This window comes from Cylas formicarius, unplaced genomic scaffold, assembly GCF_029955315.1.
Source record: "Cylas formicarius isolate icCylForm1 unplaced genomic scaffold, icCylForm1.1 PGA_scaffold_18__1_contigs__length_1836631, whole genome shotgun sequence".
Lineage (NCBI taxonomy): Eukaryota > Metazoa > Arthropoda > Insecta > Coleoptera > Brentidae > Cylas > Cylas formicarius.
Window position 1 is genome coordinate 1295088 of NW_026844261.1, and position 17310 is coordinate 1312397.

Sequence of the window (17310 nt, forward strand, 5' to 3'; positions counted from 1 at the left end):
AAACTTTGTTTTCTCCATCTGGGCCTTCATACGACTCAGCATATTAACAAAAGTGTGATTAGACATTCTCAAAAACTGTTTAAACTTTCCAGAGTCCTTTTTAAACTCTTTCTTGACAAATTTTAACACCGCTTTTGTAATCCTTTTATAGTTATTATTTTTCTGTAGAACATACTGGGGCATAAATATTTCAACTAAATATGAAATATTTTAAATCAACAAAATATAGTTAAGAAACAAGATCCAATATAACAGCTAAAATGTATGAGTTGGTTGAACTATTAAATAACACTTTGAAGCGTCAAATCAAGCGATTATGTTTTGTCGACCAACGGAGCTTACCGAGTTAAGCCAAAAAGAATAATTCAGAATGCTCTCTGACGAGAAAAAACCATTTTAGTTTTCGTTTGTTTTAAAGCTGGACAGGAACTCGTGACAATTCTTGCATTTTAAACCTTTATATTTATAATTTTCTGACCAGACACCACGTGTATAATAGTCTATAGCGGGGACGTTGATTATGAAATGTACCTTTCAATGTCGTTAATAGGTGTTCTGCTTGTATCGAACCCAAAGTCATGAGTATATTAAATTTCACAGTATGTTGGGAACTCTACCCGAACATTTTCTTCTACTCGTGGCCTATTGACGATTAAAATCAAAAAAATTTATATATATTTATATATAAATATATATTGATTCTACGGTGACACAAATATGTTTAACCGAATATTATTATTATATATAAAATAATAATGTTGCACACTTCTGTAAAGGCGTCCCTAGCGGGTACAAAAATTTACAACTGAAAAAGAAAGAAGACGCAGTATAACAATAAAATAACTATGAAAATAAATAAAACTTCTTAATGGCAGTTGATTTGCATTGAAAATACTATTCCTTTGGATTTTCAGCTAGTGGCGCTAAAAGCAACACGTTATTTTTCTATGCGTCAATGTTGTTGGATTTTTTATCGCTATACCCCTCTCTAGTTAAATGGGTGTGAATGTCAGGGAAAAAGTTCCATTTCATAACAACGAATTTGATGTGATGGAAGACTACATGTCATTATCTCGGGACGTCTTTGTTACCTCTTTAATATATTGCGTTGCTGTAGAAATATGACGATCTTCGAATAAGGGGTGGTTCCTAAAAGGCAAATTATTCTTATAAATATAGGTCGGTCGTTCAATATCCTAATTTTATCTCGCACTTTTTAATATTTGTTTCGCATAATAATAAAAATAAAGGCAACAACAAAAACATTAAGATAATTCAAGATTTAAATATACAGATTAAACATAAATACGGTTGCAAGATATTTGAGAAGGAAAGAAAAGGTTTAATAACAACTTAATGCTGCCATTTAAGCCGCTCCTAACTACGTTGTCATTCAATTTAAAATCATAAAATCAGTACAGATTCGGATTCTGTGCCATAAAAATATCAGGTTTTGCCCGAAATTTGATTCTGAATTCTCGGTAGCTCGTGCTGTAACCTCCAGGCCATTTATCTATCATGTTTGTCAAGAAATTCTCTAAAATCCCAATTATGCATTCATCATTCGTTACCAAAGTGTCACTTTAAAATGTCAGCTTCATTAAACACTGTCGCGGGTCAATTCGAGCGTTTGCATTTCTCTAGATCGCGAACGATCAAATTGTTTTCGGTAGATTTAAAAACTGTTTAAATTTACAATGGTTATAATTGCCGGTGTTCGTAACAATAAGACAAAAAGTAGGTTACTAAATTATTACAATAGGCACATATTTCTTTTCTCAAGACATGCAGAACGACAGGTACTACAATTCTTACACAAAATGTTAATATATCAAAAATGGTATATACCCCCTTTGACATTTCATTTAATTTATAAATGAATAAGTGCATAATTAGACATTTTGGATTAGGGAGTGGAAAAACATGTTGAAGCTAACAATAAAGTCGGATTTTTGACAAATACGATAAATCGTCTTTTTTGCTAATACAGTGCCATTAACCGAGAAACAAAAGAAAAATGAGATGTCAAAGTTGCTCTCCCTCTACCACCGTGTTCATGGAATGAGGGTCTTGTTAGGTGTTATGAAACAGTTTTATAATTCTTCAGGTATTCCACCGTTTTCATACTTTTTGGGCACTTGGTATAGCTTTAAATAAACGAGGCAATAAATAGTTCTTAAGAAATTGAGCTTTTCATATTTTAAATACAACGTTAAATATTGCAATTGTAATTGTAAACTTGAATTTAGTTCTATTCAAAAAATTTTAACATTTTATTGATTTAAAATTCTGGATATGGATAATAAAATTGACCACTTAAAACAGATTTGACTAGTTACTATCCCGAAACAGATGAAATCCACTTTAGTGTAAGTATCTACGATCCTCGTTATTAACATTAAATTTAATGCAGTTAGCTAGACTTATGATACAGGGTAAATCAAAAATGCATAAGGCCATCATTATAAAAAAATAAATATGGCGGGAAGAACTATAAACCACGAGGAAAACACAATTTGGAAAAATTGAATTTGTGGTTTTATTTTTTTTAATAAAAAAATTCGGTGGTGTCCATTTGAGAGTCATAGCTCCGTAGGTTGCGCCTATAGAAAAAAAAATTTTTCGTGCCTTATCAAAATCTCAGAGACTTTCCCGCACGCCCGGTATAATTTGGATTCGGGAGTAGAAAGAGTAGAAAGAGAAAAGTAGAATTCGGGAGTAGAGGAGAGGGAGTAGCAACGACGTTTACTTAATGTTTGTCGAATGAAACCCACTAAGCGGATATCGAAATATCGATCCCTATAAACAAATCGATACTTTGTATTTTGATCGCGAGATTTTACGTGAAACTGACGATATTGCATTACCTGAAGTGATGTTGTGCCCGCCCACTAAAACCGAAAACGTGCTGCGATCTCTATTGTAGACGCAATGACCGGCGGTCAACACGAAAAATTCAGAGATTATGCTAGCCCCGCAAATTATGATGAAAGGGTTCAGATTTACCAGCCCCGCCATCGAAGGGTACTCGTTGACGCCCGTTTCTTGTCCTCCAAGGATTGTAGCCTAAAAAACGTAGGTTTTGCCATGTGAAATTCGAAATTTCATCCGCATGGCCTACAATAAATTCAATGAAATATAAAACGTTTCTAGAACGGCGGGAAGAAGTGCAATTTAATTTGATGGTTCTCATCAAAATGGTTTTGTAGTAATGCGAATTGATTTTGAAACTAGCGCTAATATCCAAAAGGATACATCGGTTTACTGTCTCATTTTACATGACGAAGCATTTAGTTAGAATCCGCTAACTGAAATAGTAAAACAAATTCAACGGTTTTTAAAAAGATTCGCAAATTATATGTTCAAAAAATTTGCCACAAAACATTCGGCGAAACAGTACATTTTTGGCGGTTGTCCTCACGCGGATAGTGGCGTTAGATATTCAAGGTTTTAATCTAAAGGACGCTGTAGGTTTCGTCGCTAAAGAGATTGCAATTTATGACGGAAATCTACTTACTTACTTACAAGCCGCAGAGAGCGAAGCGTATATTGCGTACCTTGGCTCAAGCGTTTTCACCACGGATTAAAACTAACCAAAACTAACCAAAACTGCAAATATCAGTTTAAACTATCATTTTTTGATACAAACAGTTTTATATTCATGTCAATATCTTTCAAATTCTAGTCAAAATCGGCGTCTTTGGGCATTTTACTAACGAAAACCTTAATAAACTATTAGATTTCGACGTAAGGCAACCTTTCTGAGTCAAATAGTTGCCGATTTCGATAAAATCTTAGTCAGAATCTGCTTTTTCGCCTCTTATTGTACCCAAATCTACCTTAGAAATGCAGATATATACTTAAAACACCTTCTTTTGGGACAAATAATTGGTTTTCGCCCTTGATTTACGGAAGATTATAGCCAAAACATGCATTTTCATAACTTAGCGAACTGAAATCTACATTAAAACTGCAGATAACTACTTAAAAATTCACTTCCTTGAATTGATAATAGGTTTTTCTTTGTCATTTTTAACAGATTCCAGTCAAAATCGGCTTCTTCGATTCATATCGTATCTAAAACCGCATCAAAACTGCAAATATCAGTTTAAACTATCATTTTTTGATACAAACAGTTATATATTCATGCCAATATCTTTCAAATTCTAGTCAAAATCGGCGTCTTTGGGCATTTTAGTAACGAAAACCTTAATAAACTATTAGATTTCGACGTAAGGCAACCATTCTGAGTCAAATAGTTGCCGATTTCGATAAAATCTTAGTCAGAATCTGCTTTTTCGCCTCTTATTGTACCCAAATCTACCTTAGAAATGCAGATATATACTTAAAACACCTTCTTTTGGGACAAATAATTGGTTTTCGCCCTTGATTTACGGAAGATTATAGCCAAAACATGCATTTTCATAACTTAGCGAACTGAAATCTACATTAAAACTGCAGATAACTACTTAAAAATTCACTTCCTTGAATTGATAATAGGTTTTTCTTTGTCATTTTAAACAGATTCCAGTCAAAATCGGCTTCTTCGATTCATATCGTATCTAAAACCGCATCAAAACTGCAAATATCAGTTTAAACTATCATTTTTTGATACAAACAGTTATATATTCATGTCAATATCTTTCAAATTCTAGTCAAAATCGGCGTCTTTGGGCATTTTAGTAACGAAAACCTTAATAAACTATTAGATTTCGACGTGAGGAAACCTTTCTGAGTCAAATAGTTGCCGATTTCGATAAAATCTTAGTCAGAATCTGCTTTTTCGCCTCTTATTGTACCCAAATCTACCTTAGAAATGCAGATATATACTTAAAACACCTTCTTTTGGGACAAATAATTGGTTTTCGCCCTTGATTTACGGAAGATTATAGCCAAAACATGCATTTTCATAACTTAGCGAACTGAAATCTACATTAAAACTGCAGATAACTACTTAAAAATTCACTTCCTTGAATTGATAATAGGTTTTTCTTTGTCATTTTAAACAGATTCCAGTCAAAATCAGCTTCTTCGACTCATATCGTACCTAAAACCGCATCAAAACTGCAAATATCAGTTTAAACTATCATTTTTTGATACAAACAGTTATATATTCATGTCAATATCTTTCAAATTCTAGTCAAAATCGGCGTCTTTGGGCATTTTAGTAACGAAAACCTTAATAAACTATTAGATTTCGACGTAAGGCAACCATTCTGAGTCAAATAGTTGCCGATTTCGATAAAATCTTAGTCAGAATCTGCTTTTTCGCCTCTTATTGTACCCAAATCTACCTTAGAAATGCAGATATATACTTAAAACACCTTCTTTTGAGACAAATAATTGGTTTTCGCCCTTGATTTACGGAAGATTATAGCCAAAACATGCATTTTCATAACTTAGCGAACTGAAATCTACATTAAAACTGCAGATAACTACTTAAAAATTCACTTCCTTGAATTGATAAAAGGTTTTTCTTTGTCATTTTAAACAGATTTCAGTCGAAATCGGCTTCTTCGATTCATATCGTATCTAAAACCGCATCAAACCTGCAAATATCAGTTTAACCTATCATTTTTTGATACAAACAGTTATATATTCATATCAATATCTTTCAAATTCTAGTCAAAATCGGCGTCTTTGGGCATTTTAGTAACGAAAACCTTAATAAACTATTAGATTTCGAATTAAGGCAACCTTTCTGAGACAAATAGTTGCCGATTTCGATAAAATCTTAGTCAGAATCTGCTTTTTCGCCTCTTATTGTACCCAAATCTACCTTAGAAATGCAGATATATACTTAAAACACCTTCTTTTGGGACAAATAATTGGTTTTCGCCCTTGATTTACGGAAGATTATAGCCAAAACATGCATTTTCATAACTTAGCGAACTGAAATCTCCATTAAAACTGCAGATTACTACTTAAAAATTCACTTCCTTGAATTGATAATAGGTTTTTCTTTGTCATTTTAAACAGATTCCAGTCAAAATCGGCTTCTTCGATTCATATCGTATCTAAAACCGCATCAAAACTGCAAATATCAGTTTAAACTATCATTTTTTGATACAAACAGTTATATATTCATGTCAATATCTTTCAAATTCTAGTCAAAATCGGCGTCTTTGGGCATTTTAGTAACGAAAACCTTAATAAACTATTAGATTTCGACGTGAGGCAACCTTTCTGAGTCAAATAGTTGCCGATTTCGATAAAATCTTAGTCAGAATCTGCTTTTTCGCCTCTTATTGTACCCAAATCTACCTTAGAAATGCAGATATATAGTTAAAACACCTTCTTTTGAGACAAATAATTGGTTTTCGCCCTTGATTTACGGAAGATTATAGCCAAAACATGCATTTTCATAACTAAGCGAACTTATTTGTCCCAAAAGAAGGTGTTTTAAGTATATATCTACATTTGTAAGGTAGATTTGGGTACAATAAGAGGCGAAAAAACAGATTCTGACTAAGATTTTATCGAAATCGGCAACTATTTGACTCAGAAAGGTTGCCTTACGTCGAAATCTAATAGTTTATTACGGTTTTCGTTACTAAAATGCCTAAAGACGCCGATTTTGACTAGAATTTGAAAGATATTGACATGAATATATAACTGTTTGTATCAAAAAATGATAGTTTAAACTGATATTTGCAGTTTTGATGCGGTTTTAGGTACGATATGAGTCGAAGAAGCCGATTTTGACTGGAATCTGTTTAAAATGACAAAGAAAAACCTATTATCAATTCAAGGAAGTGAATTTTTAAGTATTTATCTGCAGTTTTAATGTAGATTTCAGTTCGCTAAGTTATGAAAATGCATGTTTTGGCTATAATCTTCCGTAAATCAAGGGCGAAAACCAATTATTTGTCCCAAAAGAAGGTGTTTAAAGTATATATCTGCATTTCTAAGGTAGATTTGGGTACAATAAGAGGCGAAAAAGCAGATTCTGACTAAGATTTTATCGAAATCGGCAACTATTTGACTCAGAAAGGTTGCCTTACGTCGAAATCTAATAGTTTATTAAGGTTTTCGTTACTAAAATGCCCAAAGACGCCGATTTTGACTAGAATTTGAAAGATATTGACATGAATATATAACTGTTTGTATCAAAAAATGATAGTTTAAACTAATATTTGCAGTTTTGATGCGGTTTTAGATACGATATGAATCGAAGAAGCCGATTTTGACTGGAATCTGTTTAAAATGACAAAGAAAAACCTATTATCAATTCAAGGAAGTGAATTTTTAAGTAGGTATCTGCAGTTTTAATGTAGATTTCAGTTCGCTAAGTTATGAAAATGCATGTTTTGGCTATAATCTTCCGTAAATCAAGGGCGAAAACCAATTATTTGTCCCAAAAGAAGGTGTTTTAAATATATATCTGCATTTCTAAGGTAGATTTGGGTACAATAAGAGGCGAAAAAGCAGATTCTGACTAAGATTTTATCGAAATCGGCAACTATTTGACTCAGAATGGTTGCCTTACGTCGAAATCTAATAGTTTATTAAGGTTTTCGGTGAACTTGAAATAAAAAATATTCATTAACGCATTTCGAAACTTTGTTTTCTCCATCTGGGCCTTCATACGACTCAGCATATTAACAAAAGTGTGATTAGACATTCTCAAAAACTGTTTAAACTTTCCAGAGTCCTTTTTAAACTCTTTCTTGACAAATTTTAACACCGCTTTTGTAATCCTTTTATAGTTATTATTTTTCTGTAGAACATACTGGGGCATAAATATTTCAACTAAATATGAAATATTTTAAATCAACAAAATATAGTTAAGAAACAAGATCCAATATAACAGCTAAAATGTATGAGTTGGTTGAACTATTAAATAACACTTTGAAGCGTCAAATCAAGCGATTATGTTTTGTCGACCAACGGAGCTTACCGAGTTAAGCCAAAAAGAATAATTCAGAATGCTCTCTGACGAGAAAAAACCATTTTAGTTTTCGTTTGTTTTAAAGCTGGACAGGAACTCGTGACAATTCTTGCATTTTAAACCTTTATATTTATAATTTTCTGACCAGACACCACGTGTATAATAGTCTATAGCGGGGACGTTGATTATGAAATGTACCTTTCAATGTCGTTAATAGGTGTTCTGCTTGTATCGAACCCAAAGTCATGAGTATATTAAATTTCACAGTATGTTGGGAACTCTACCCGAACATTTTCTTCTACTCGTGGCCTATTGACGATTAAAATCAAAAAAATTTATATATATTTATATATAAATATATATTGATTCTACGGTGACACAAATATGTTTAACCGAATATTATTATTATATATAAAATAATAATGTTGCACACTTCTGTAAAGGCGTCCCTAGCGGGTACAAAAATTTACAACTGAAAAAGAAAGAAGACGCAGTATAACAATAAAATAACTATGAAAATAAATAAAACTTCTTAATGGCAGTTGATTTGCATTGAAAATACTATTCCTTTGGATTTTCAGCTAGTGGCGCTAAAAGCAACACGTTATTTTTCTATGCGTCAATGTTGTTGGATTTTTTATCGCTATACCCCTCTCTAGTTAAATGGGTGTGAATGTCAGGGAAAAAGTTCCATTTCATAACAACGAATTTGATGTGATGGAAGACTACATGTCATTATCTCGGGACGTCTTTGTTACCTCTTTAATATATTGCGTTGCTGTAGAAATATGACGATCTTCGAATAAGGGGTGGTTCCTAAAAGGCAAATTATTCTTATAAATATAGGTCGGTCGTTCAATATCCTAATTTTATCTCGCACTTTTTAATATTTGTTTCGCATAATAATAAAAATAAAGGCAACAACAAAAACATTAAGATAATTCAAGATTTAAATATACAGATTAAACATAAATACGGTTGCAAGATATTTGAGAAGGAAAGAAAAGGTTTAATAACAACTTAATGCTGCCATTTAAGCCGCTCCTAACTACGTTGTCATTCAATTTAAAATCATAAAATCAGTACAGATTCGGATTCTGTGCCATAAAAATATCAGGTTTTGCCCGAAATTTGATTCTGAATTCTCGGTAGCTCGTGCTGTAACCTCCAGGCCATTTATCTATCATGTTTGTCAAGAAATTCTCTAAAATCCCAATTATGCATTCATCATTCGTTACCAAAGTGTCACTTTAAAATGTCAGCTTCATTAAACATTGTCGCGGGTCAATTCGAGCGTTTGCATTTCTCTAGATCGCGAACGATCAAATTGTTTTCGGTAGATTTAAAAACTGTTTAAATTTACAATGGTTATAATTGCCGGTGTTCGTAACAATAAGACAAAAAGTAGGTTACTAAATTATTACAATAGGCACATATTTCTTTTCTCAAGACATGCAGAACGACAGGTACTACAATTCTTACACAAAATGTTAATATATCAAAAATGGTATATACCCCCTTTGACATTTCATTTAATTTATAAATGAATAAGTGCATAATTAGACATTTTGGATTAGGGAGTGGAAAAACATGTTGAAGCTAACAATAAAGTCGGATTTTTGACAAATACGATAAATCGTCTTTTTTGCTAATACAGTGCCATTAACCGAGAAACAAAAGAAAAATGAGATGTCAAAGTTGCTCTCCCTCTACCACCGTGTTCATGGAATGAGGGTCTTGTTAGGTGTTATGAAACAGTTTTATAATTCTTCAGGTATTCCACCGTTTTCATACTTTTTGGGCACTTGGTATAGCTTTAAATAAACGAGGCAATTAATAGTTCTTAAGAAATTGAGCTTTTCATATTTTAAATACAACGTTAAATATTGCAATTGTAATTGTAAACTTGAATTTAGTTTTATTCAAAAAATTTTAACTTTTTATTGATTTAAAATTCTGGATATGGATAATAAAATTGACCACTTAAAACAGATTTGACTAGTTACTATCCCGAAACAGATGAAATCCACTTTAGTGTAAGTATCTACGATCCTCGTTATTAACATTAAATTTAATGCAGTTAGCTAAACTTATGATACAGGGTAAATCAAAAATGCATAAGGCCATCATTATAAAAAAATAAATATGGCGGGAAGAACTATAAACCACGAGGAAAACACAATTTGGAAAAATTGAATTTGTGGTTTTATTTTTTTTAATAAAATAATTCGGTGGTGTCCATTTGAGAGTCATAGCTCCGTAGGTTGCGCCTATAGAAAAAAAATTTTTTTCGTGCCTTATCTAAATCTCAGAGACTTTCCCGCACGCCCGGTATAATTTGGATTCGGGAGTAGAAAGAGTAGAAAGAGAAAAGTAGAATTCGGGAGTAGAGGAGAGGGAGTAGCAACGACGTTTGCTTAATGTTTGTCGAATGAAACCCACTAAGCGGATATCGAAATATCGATCCCTATAAACAAATCGATACTTTGTATTTTGATCGCGAGATTTTACGTGAAACTGACGATATTGCATTACCTGAAGTGATGTTGTGCCCGCCCACTAAAACCGAAAACGTGCTGCGATCTCTATTGTAGACGCAATGACCGGCGGTCAACACGAAAAATTCAGAGATTATGCTAGCCCCGCAAATTATGATGAAAGGGTTCAGATTTACCAGCCCCGCCATCGAAGGGTACTCGTTGACGCCCGTTTCTTGTCCTCCAAGGATTGTAGCCTAAAAAACGTACGTTTTGCCATGTGAAATTCGAAATTTCATCGGCATGGCCTACAATAAATTCAATGAAATATAAAACGTTTCTAGAACGGCGGGAAGAAGTGCAATTTAATTTGATGGTTCTCATCAAAATGGTTTTGTAGTAATGCGAATTGAATTTGAAACTAGCGCTAATATCCAAAAGGATACATCGGTTTACTGTCTCATTTTACATGACGAAGTATTTAGTTAGAATCCGCTAACTGAAATAGTAAAACAAATTCAACGGTTTTTAAAAAGATTCGCAAATTATATGTTCAAAAAATTTGCCACAAAACATTCGGCGAAACAGTACATTTTTGGCGGTTGTCCTCACGCGGATAGTGGCGTTAGATATTCAAGGTTTTAATCTAAAGGACGCTGTAGGTTTCGTCGCTAAAGAGATTGCAATTTATGACGGAAATCTACTTACTTACTTACAAGCCGCAGAGAGCGAAGCGTATATTGCGTACCTTGGCTCAAGCGTTTTCACCACGGATTAAAATACCTTATAGATTATAAACCTTATCGACGAATTGATTACGCGGTTGGTTCACACTGCGCACCTAAAAGGGCAAGCAAAAACAGATTTTTGACTTCGAAGATCGAACAACTACAGGTATCCCGACCTTTGATTGTTAATATGTGTGCACCTTCCATATGAACGGTAGATTACACCTGTGTGCCTTACGAAAATCTGTATTATTATTTCATTGATTATGTGCTCAAATTCCTATATGAAAAAACAATGAAAAGGTATGCTTTCAAAATTTGCAATTTTATGTCGACCGGCATATCTGTTTTACTTATATTCGCACTAGTATTATTAGTTTTTTAACACCACAGTAACAAAATAAATTTATTAAAAACAAATCTGACCTAAATTTTCGTTAACTCGCATCGGTTTATTTTTACCTCTTATTCTAATGAACCATGCCTATGGCAGTATAACTGAGTAAAAGTAATAAAAACATAGAGAATTACCTATATCAGCAGTTTCTTGATCTTCGTTCTTCTTAATGTTTTCAGGAATTGGTTGGTCAAAACTATTATTATCTTTATTCGCTTCAATATTTTCTTTTTTCCACACAAACAATATTTCATTGACTTGTGTGGGCGCATTTGGTGACCAGGACTCTGAAACCATTTAGATATAAAATGGCAAACTAGTAGTAAACAGAAAACTTTTTGCATGACTACCTTTAGGTTCATTTTCTTCGGGATAGTCAATATCAATGTCCATTTCGTTTATCGATTTGCCTTTATATTCGACAGGAAGGGTTCCTTTTTCCATCATCAATGGTATTTTTGAAACCTTTGCGGTCTGGTAAATATCTACAGGCAGCCTGGAATAACAAGTATGAAATTCATACACAAATAAGACTACCTAATTAGCAAACAAAAAAAGAAGACAAGAGAAGAAAAGTGCCTCAACTATGCAAGTTCACACAAGTAATTTTTCTTCAATGGCCTTGTTTTTGTGCAATATTAACATGCGAAAGACAATACCTTTTGGACAGATCGCACGTCTGTCCTTCGTAACACATAGAACCAATATAAAAAAATGGGACAACCTGTATGTGATTAAAAGCAAACTACCATATCGAAGAACATGTGATGGTGTAAAAACAGAGTTACGCAACCCGCGCATGATTTAACGTAGGAAATAATTTAAGGACATCCGGTATATTTTTAAAAAACTAAATTTAAATTTATAAAGTCAGAGATGCAAAAACTTTAACAAAATTAAATCGAAATATTCATTTGCCGCGGGGAATAATATCGCGACGTCTTGTATACAATTTAAATTCAAAGAAGGAAATAAAAATAACCAACACGAAAATATCGTTCGCTCGAAACAAACGATATAATAACGTAACACATAGAACCAATGTAAAGAAAATTGGATAACCTGTATGTGATTAAAAGCAAACTACTTTATCGGAGTACGTGTGATGGTGTGAAAACAGAGTTACGCAACCAGCGTATGATTTTACTTAGGAAATAATTTAAGGACATCCGGTATATTTTTAAAAAACTAAATTTAAAATTATGAAGAAAGAAATGCAAAAACTTTTACAAAATTAAATCGAAATACTCATTTATCGCGGAAAAGGATCTTACAAAGTCCTGTATACAATTTAAATTGAAAGAAGGAAATAAAAATAACGAACACGAAAATATCGTTCGCTCGAAACAAACGATAAAATAACGTAACACATAGAACCAATGTAAAGAAAATGGGACAACCTGTATGTGATTAGAAGCAAACTATCTTATCGGAGTACGTGTGATGGTGTAAAAACAGAGTTACGCAACCCGCGCATAATTTTACGTAGGAAATAATTTAAAGACATCCGGCATATTTTTAAAAAATTAAATTTAAAATTATAAAGTCAAAGATGTAAAAACATTAGCAAATTTAAATCGAAATACTCATTTACCGCGGGGAACAATATCGCGACGTCCTGTATACAATTTAAATTCAAAGAAGAAAATAAAAATAACGAAAACGAAAGTATCGTTGACTTAAAGGAAGCGATATAATAACGAAACACATACAACCAATGTAAAGAAAATGGGACAACCTGTATGTGATTAAAAGCAAACTACCTTATCGGAGTACGTGTGATGGTGTGAAAACAGAGTTACCCAACCCGCGCATGATTTTACGTAGGAAATAATTTAAGGACATCCGGTATATTTTTAAAAAACTAAATTTAAAATTATGAAGCCAGAGATGCAAAAACTTTAACAAAATTAAATCGAAATACTCATTTGCCGCGGTGAACAATATCGCGACGTCCTGTATACAATTTAAATTGAAAGAAGGAAATAAAAATAACCAACACGAAAATATCGTTCGCTCGAAACAAACGAAATAATAACGTAACACATAGAACCAATGTAAAAAAAATGGGACAACCTGTATGTGATTAAAAGCAAACTACCTTATCGAAGAACGTGTGATGGTGTAAAAACAGAGTTACGCAACCCGCGCATGATTTTAGGTAGGAAATCATTTAAGGACATCCGGTATATTTTTAAAAAATTAAATTTAAAATTATAAAGCCAGAGATGCAAAAACATTAGCAAATTTAAATCGAAATACTCATTTACCGCGGGGAACAATATCGCGACGTCCTGTATACAATTTAAATTCAAAGAAGGAAATAAAAATAACGAAAACGAAAGTATCGTTGACTCAAAAGAAGCGATATAATAACGTAACACATAGAACCAATGTAAAGAAAATGGGACAACCTGTATCTGATTAGATGCAAACATTTTTATCTGAGTATGTGTAATCGTGTGAAAACAGAGTTACGCAACCCGCGTATGATTTTACATAGGAAATAATTTAAGGATAACCGGTATATTTTTAAAAAATTGAACATGACGCTAGAGATGTAAAAAAAATGCAAAGAAAAAAAAACACTAAAATATATTAGCGAGAGATAGTCGCAACTCGAAAACTTTTTCTTCATGTCCGGGTAGGAGCACATAGCAATAGAAATATATTTAATTACCTTAAAAAAAGAAAATCAATCACAATTAACTTTCTCGGGTGCACTTTTAAAACAAACTAAATGCAAATCTCGATGAAGATCATCCCACCTACATTGTCACCCCCACCAATTATTTAATATTTCGCGCCTAGGATAACGATCGCTAAGATCGTCGAACGTTGCCACGTTGAGCGCAAAACGTAGTTATTAAAAATGATGCGAGTTAATTTTTGTCTTTACCAATTATGAGAATCGTCGAAATCTATCTGGAAACACTTTCAACTGCATCCCGTCTCTTTTCGTTGAATTGAAATTGATCTTTTTTTCAATAAAAATCGATATAAATCACAATGCAGGGATGCTTCTGGCAACAGTGTCACCCCATCCACTTTTATAACGGTTTTCTCTCCGTCGATCGTGAATCATTTTTTCGCGGGTAAAATAACGGCTGTTAGAGAATCGTCGGACGTTGCCATATTTAAGAGATGCAAAAATCACGAAAATAATCGATCGATTTTAATAAGGGAAAAATGAAAGCCTACCTCGCTTTAAAATTTGAAAATTGAATGGATAGGAGGAACGTCGGAAGCCTACCAAACTATAGTGGTTACGAAACCGCACCACTCTACGCGCGTTATAATAAACTCGGGACGAAAATTCGCTTATTTTTCGCCTCCGACGCACCGTTTCCGAGATACGGCCCTTTTTCGAAATTTTTTTTTCCATTTTTAAATGGCTATAGCTCGAAAACGGTTCGTTTTTTGGGAAAACCGAGCAATTTTTTGCCCTAAAGGGGACGGTTTACCACCCCATTTTACGGGAATCCGGTATCTGTTTTCCCATTTTCTTGATTTTGGTGCCCCCGCCGGCATCGTATAGAGTATTGCGAGCCTACCTCGATTTAAAATTTAAAACTTGAATGGATAGGAGGAACGTCGGAAACCTACCAGGCTATAGTGCTTACGAATCCGCACCACTCTACGCGCGTCGTGTTGAGCTCGGTACGAAAATTCGCTTATTTTTCGCCTCCGACGCACCCTTACCGAGATACGGCCCTTTCTCGAAAATTTTTTTTCGATTTTAAAATGGCTATATCTCGAAAACGGTTCGTTTTTTGAGAAAACCGAGCAAATTTTTGTCCCACTGGGGACGCTTTACCACCCCATTTTACGGGAATCCGGTATCGGTTTCCCCATTTTCTTGATTTTGGTACCCCCGCCGGCATCGTATAGATTTAAAACTTGAATGGATAGGAGGAACGTCGGAAACCTACCAGGCTATAGCGGTTACGAATCCGCACTACTTTACGCGCTATTTTGAGCTCGGTACGAAAATTCGCTTATTTTTCGCCTCCGACGCACCGTTACCGAGATACGGCCCTTTTTCGTATTTTTTTTTCGATTTTAAAATGGCCATAACGGTTCGTCCAATCAAAAAAAGGACAAAATTTTCACCCCATAGGGGTCGCTTCTCACCCCCCTTTACCCTTAGAAGACATTTTCTCCGATTTTTTTTTTCAAAAATTACAAAATTCGGGGGGGTAAAATTTGGATTTGATACTTTGCCAGTCGATTCCCCACGCCGAGTTCGCCGGTCCGCCTACTCAATGATGTTGAGGCCGGTACGACAATTCGCTTATTTTTCGCCTCCGACGCACCGTTTCCGAGATACGGCCCTTTTTCGAAAATTTTTCGAAAATGTCGAAATCTCGAAAACGGCTCGTCGGATCGAAAAACGCACGAAATTTTCGCCCCAAAAGGGTCGCTTCTCGCCCCCCTTTACCCTTAGAAGGCATATTCTCCGATTTTTTTTTTCAAAAATTACAAAATTCGAGGGGGTAAAATTTGGAGGGGGGGTTTTGAGACTTTGCCAGGCGATTCCCCACGCCGAGTCGGCCGGTCCATTTAATTAATGATGCCGAGGCCGGTACGAAAATTCGCTTATTTTTCGCCTCCGACGCACCGTTTCCGAGATACGGCCCTTTTTCGAAAATTTTTCGAAAATGTCGAAATCTCGAAAACGGCTCGTCGGATCGAAAAACGCACGAAATTTTCACCCCAAATGGGTCGCTTCTTAGAAGGCATTTTCTCCGATTTTTTTTTTCAAAAATTACAAAATCCGAGGGGGTAAAATTTGGAGGGGGGGGGGGTTGAGACTTTGTCAGTCGATTCCCCACGCCGAGTCCGCCGGTCCGCCTAGCTAATAAAGCCGAGGCCGGTACGAAAATTCGCTTATTTTTCGCCTCCGACGCACAGTTTTCGAGATACGACGATTTGAAAATTTTGAAAATTTTTCCAAAAAACCGCCGTATCTCGGAAACGGTTCGTCGTAGCGAGAAACGGAGCGAATTTCCGCCCTAAAGGGACGGTTTCCGACCCCGTTTTACCCGGATCCGACATCGTTTCCGCCATTTTCCGGAAAAAAGTTCTTTCGGGGGCCGCTTGTTATGCGGGGACTAGGGCGGTATCTGATCGCCTTCGAACCTCTAACTTTCGTTCTTGATCAATGAAAACGTTTTTGGCAAATGCTTTCGCTTCTGTCCGTCTTGCGACGATCCAAGAATTTCACCTCTAACGCCGCAATACGAATGCCCCCATCCGTTCCTATTAATCATTACCTCGGGGTTCCGAAAACCAACAAAATAGAACCGAGGTCCTATTCCATTATTCCATGCACACAGTATTCAGGCGAAGTTTTAGCCTGCTTTAAGCACTCTAATTTGTTCAAAGTAAACGTGCCGGCCCACCTCGACACTCAATGAAGAGCACCGCGGCAGGATTGAGTTGGACCGCCCGCGTGAACGGGCTAAGTCCACCGGCAGGACGTCTCGCGGCACGCCAGTTAACACCGCGGACGATGAACCGGCGGCGCGAGACACAAATTCGACTACGAGCTTTTTAATATACGCTATTGGAGCTGGAATTACCGCGGCTGCTGGCACCAGACTTGCCCTCCAATTGATCCTCGCGTTAAAGGGTTTAGAGTGTACTCATTCCGATTACGGGGCCTCGGATGAGTCCCGTATCGTTATTTTTCGTCACTACCTCCCCGTGCCGGGAGTGGGTAATTTGCGCGCCTGCTGCCCTCCTTGGATATGGTAGCCGTTTCTCAGGCTCCCTCTCCGGAATCGAACCCTGATTCCCCGTTACCCGTTACGA

The 17310-nt window shown here is 35.2% G+C and overlaps 1 protein-coding gene across 1 annotated transcript in view; it reads right to left on the bottom strand.

Annotated features, from left to right (window-relative positions):
* Positions 1-16563, bottom strand: part of LOC132695996 (venom serine protease-like) — a 122952-nt gene extending 106389 nt beyond the window's left edge. The window contains exons 1-3 of the mRNA XM_060660515.1: positions 16456-16563; positions 10427-10625; positions 2868-3050 (exon numbers count right to left, since the gene is read on the bottom strand). Coding sequence (XP_060516498.1) covers positions 2868-3050; positions 10427-10625; positions 16456-16563 — 490 coding nt within the window. The remainder of the gene's footprint in view (positions 1-2867; positions 3051-10426; positions 10626-16455) is intronic.
* Positions 16564-17310: the final 747 nt, after the last annotated feature.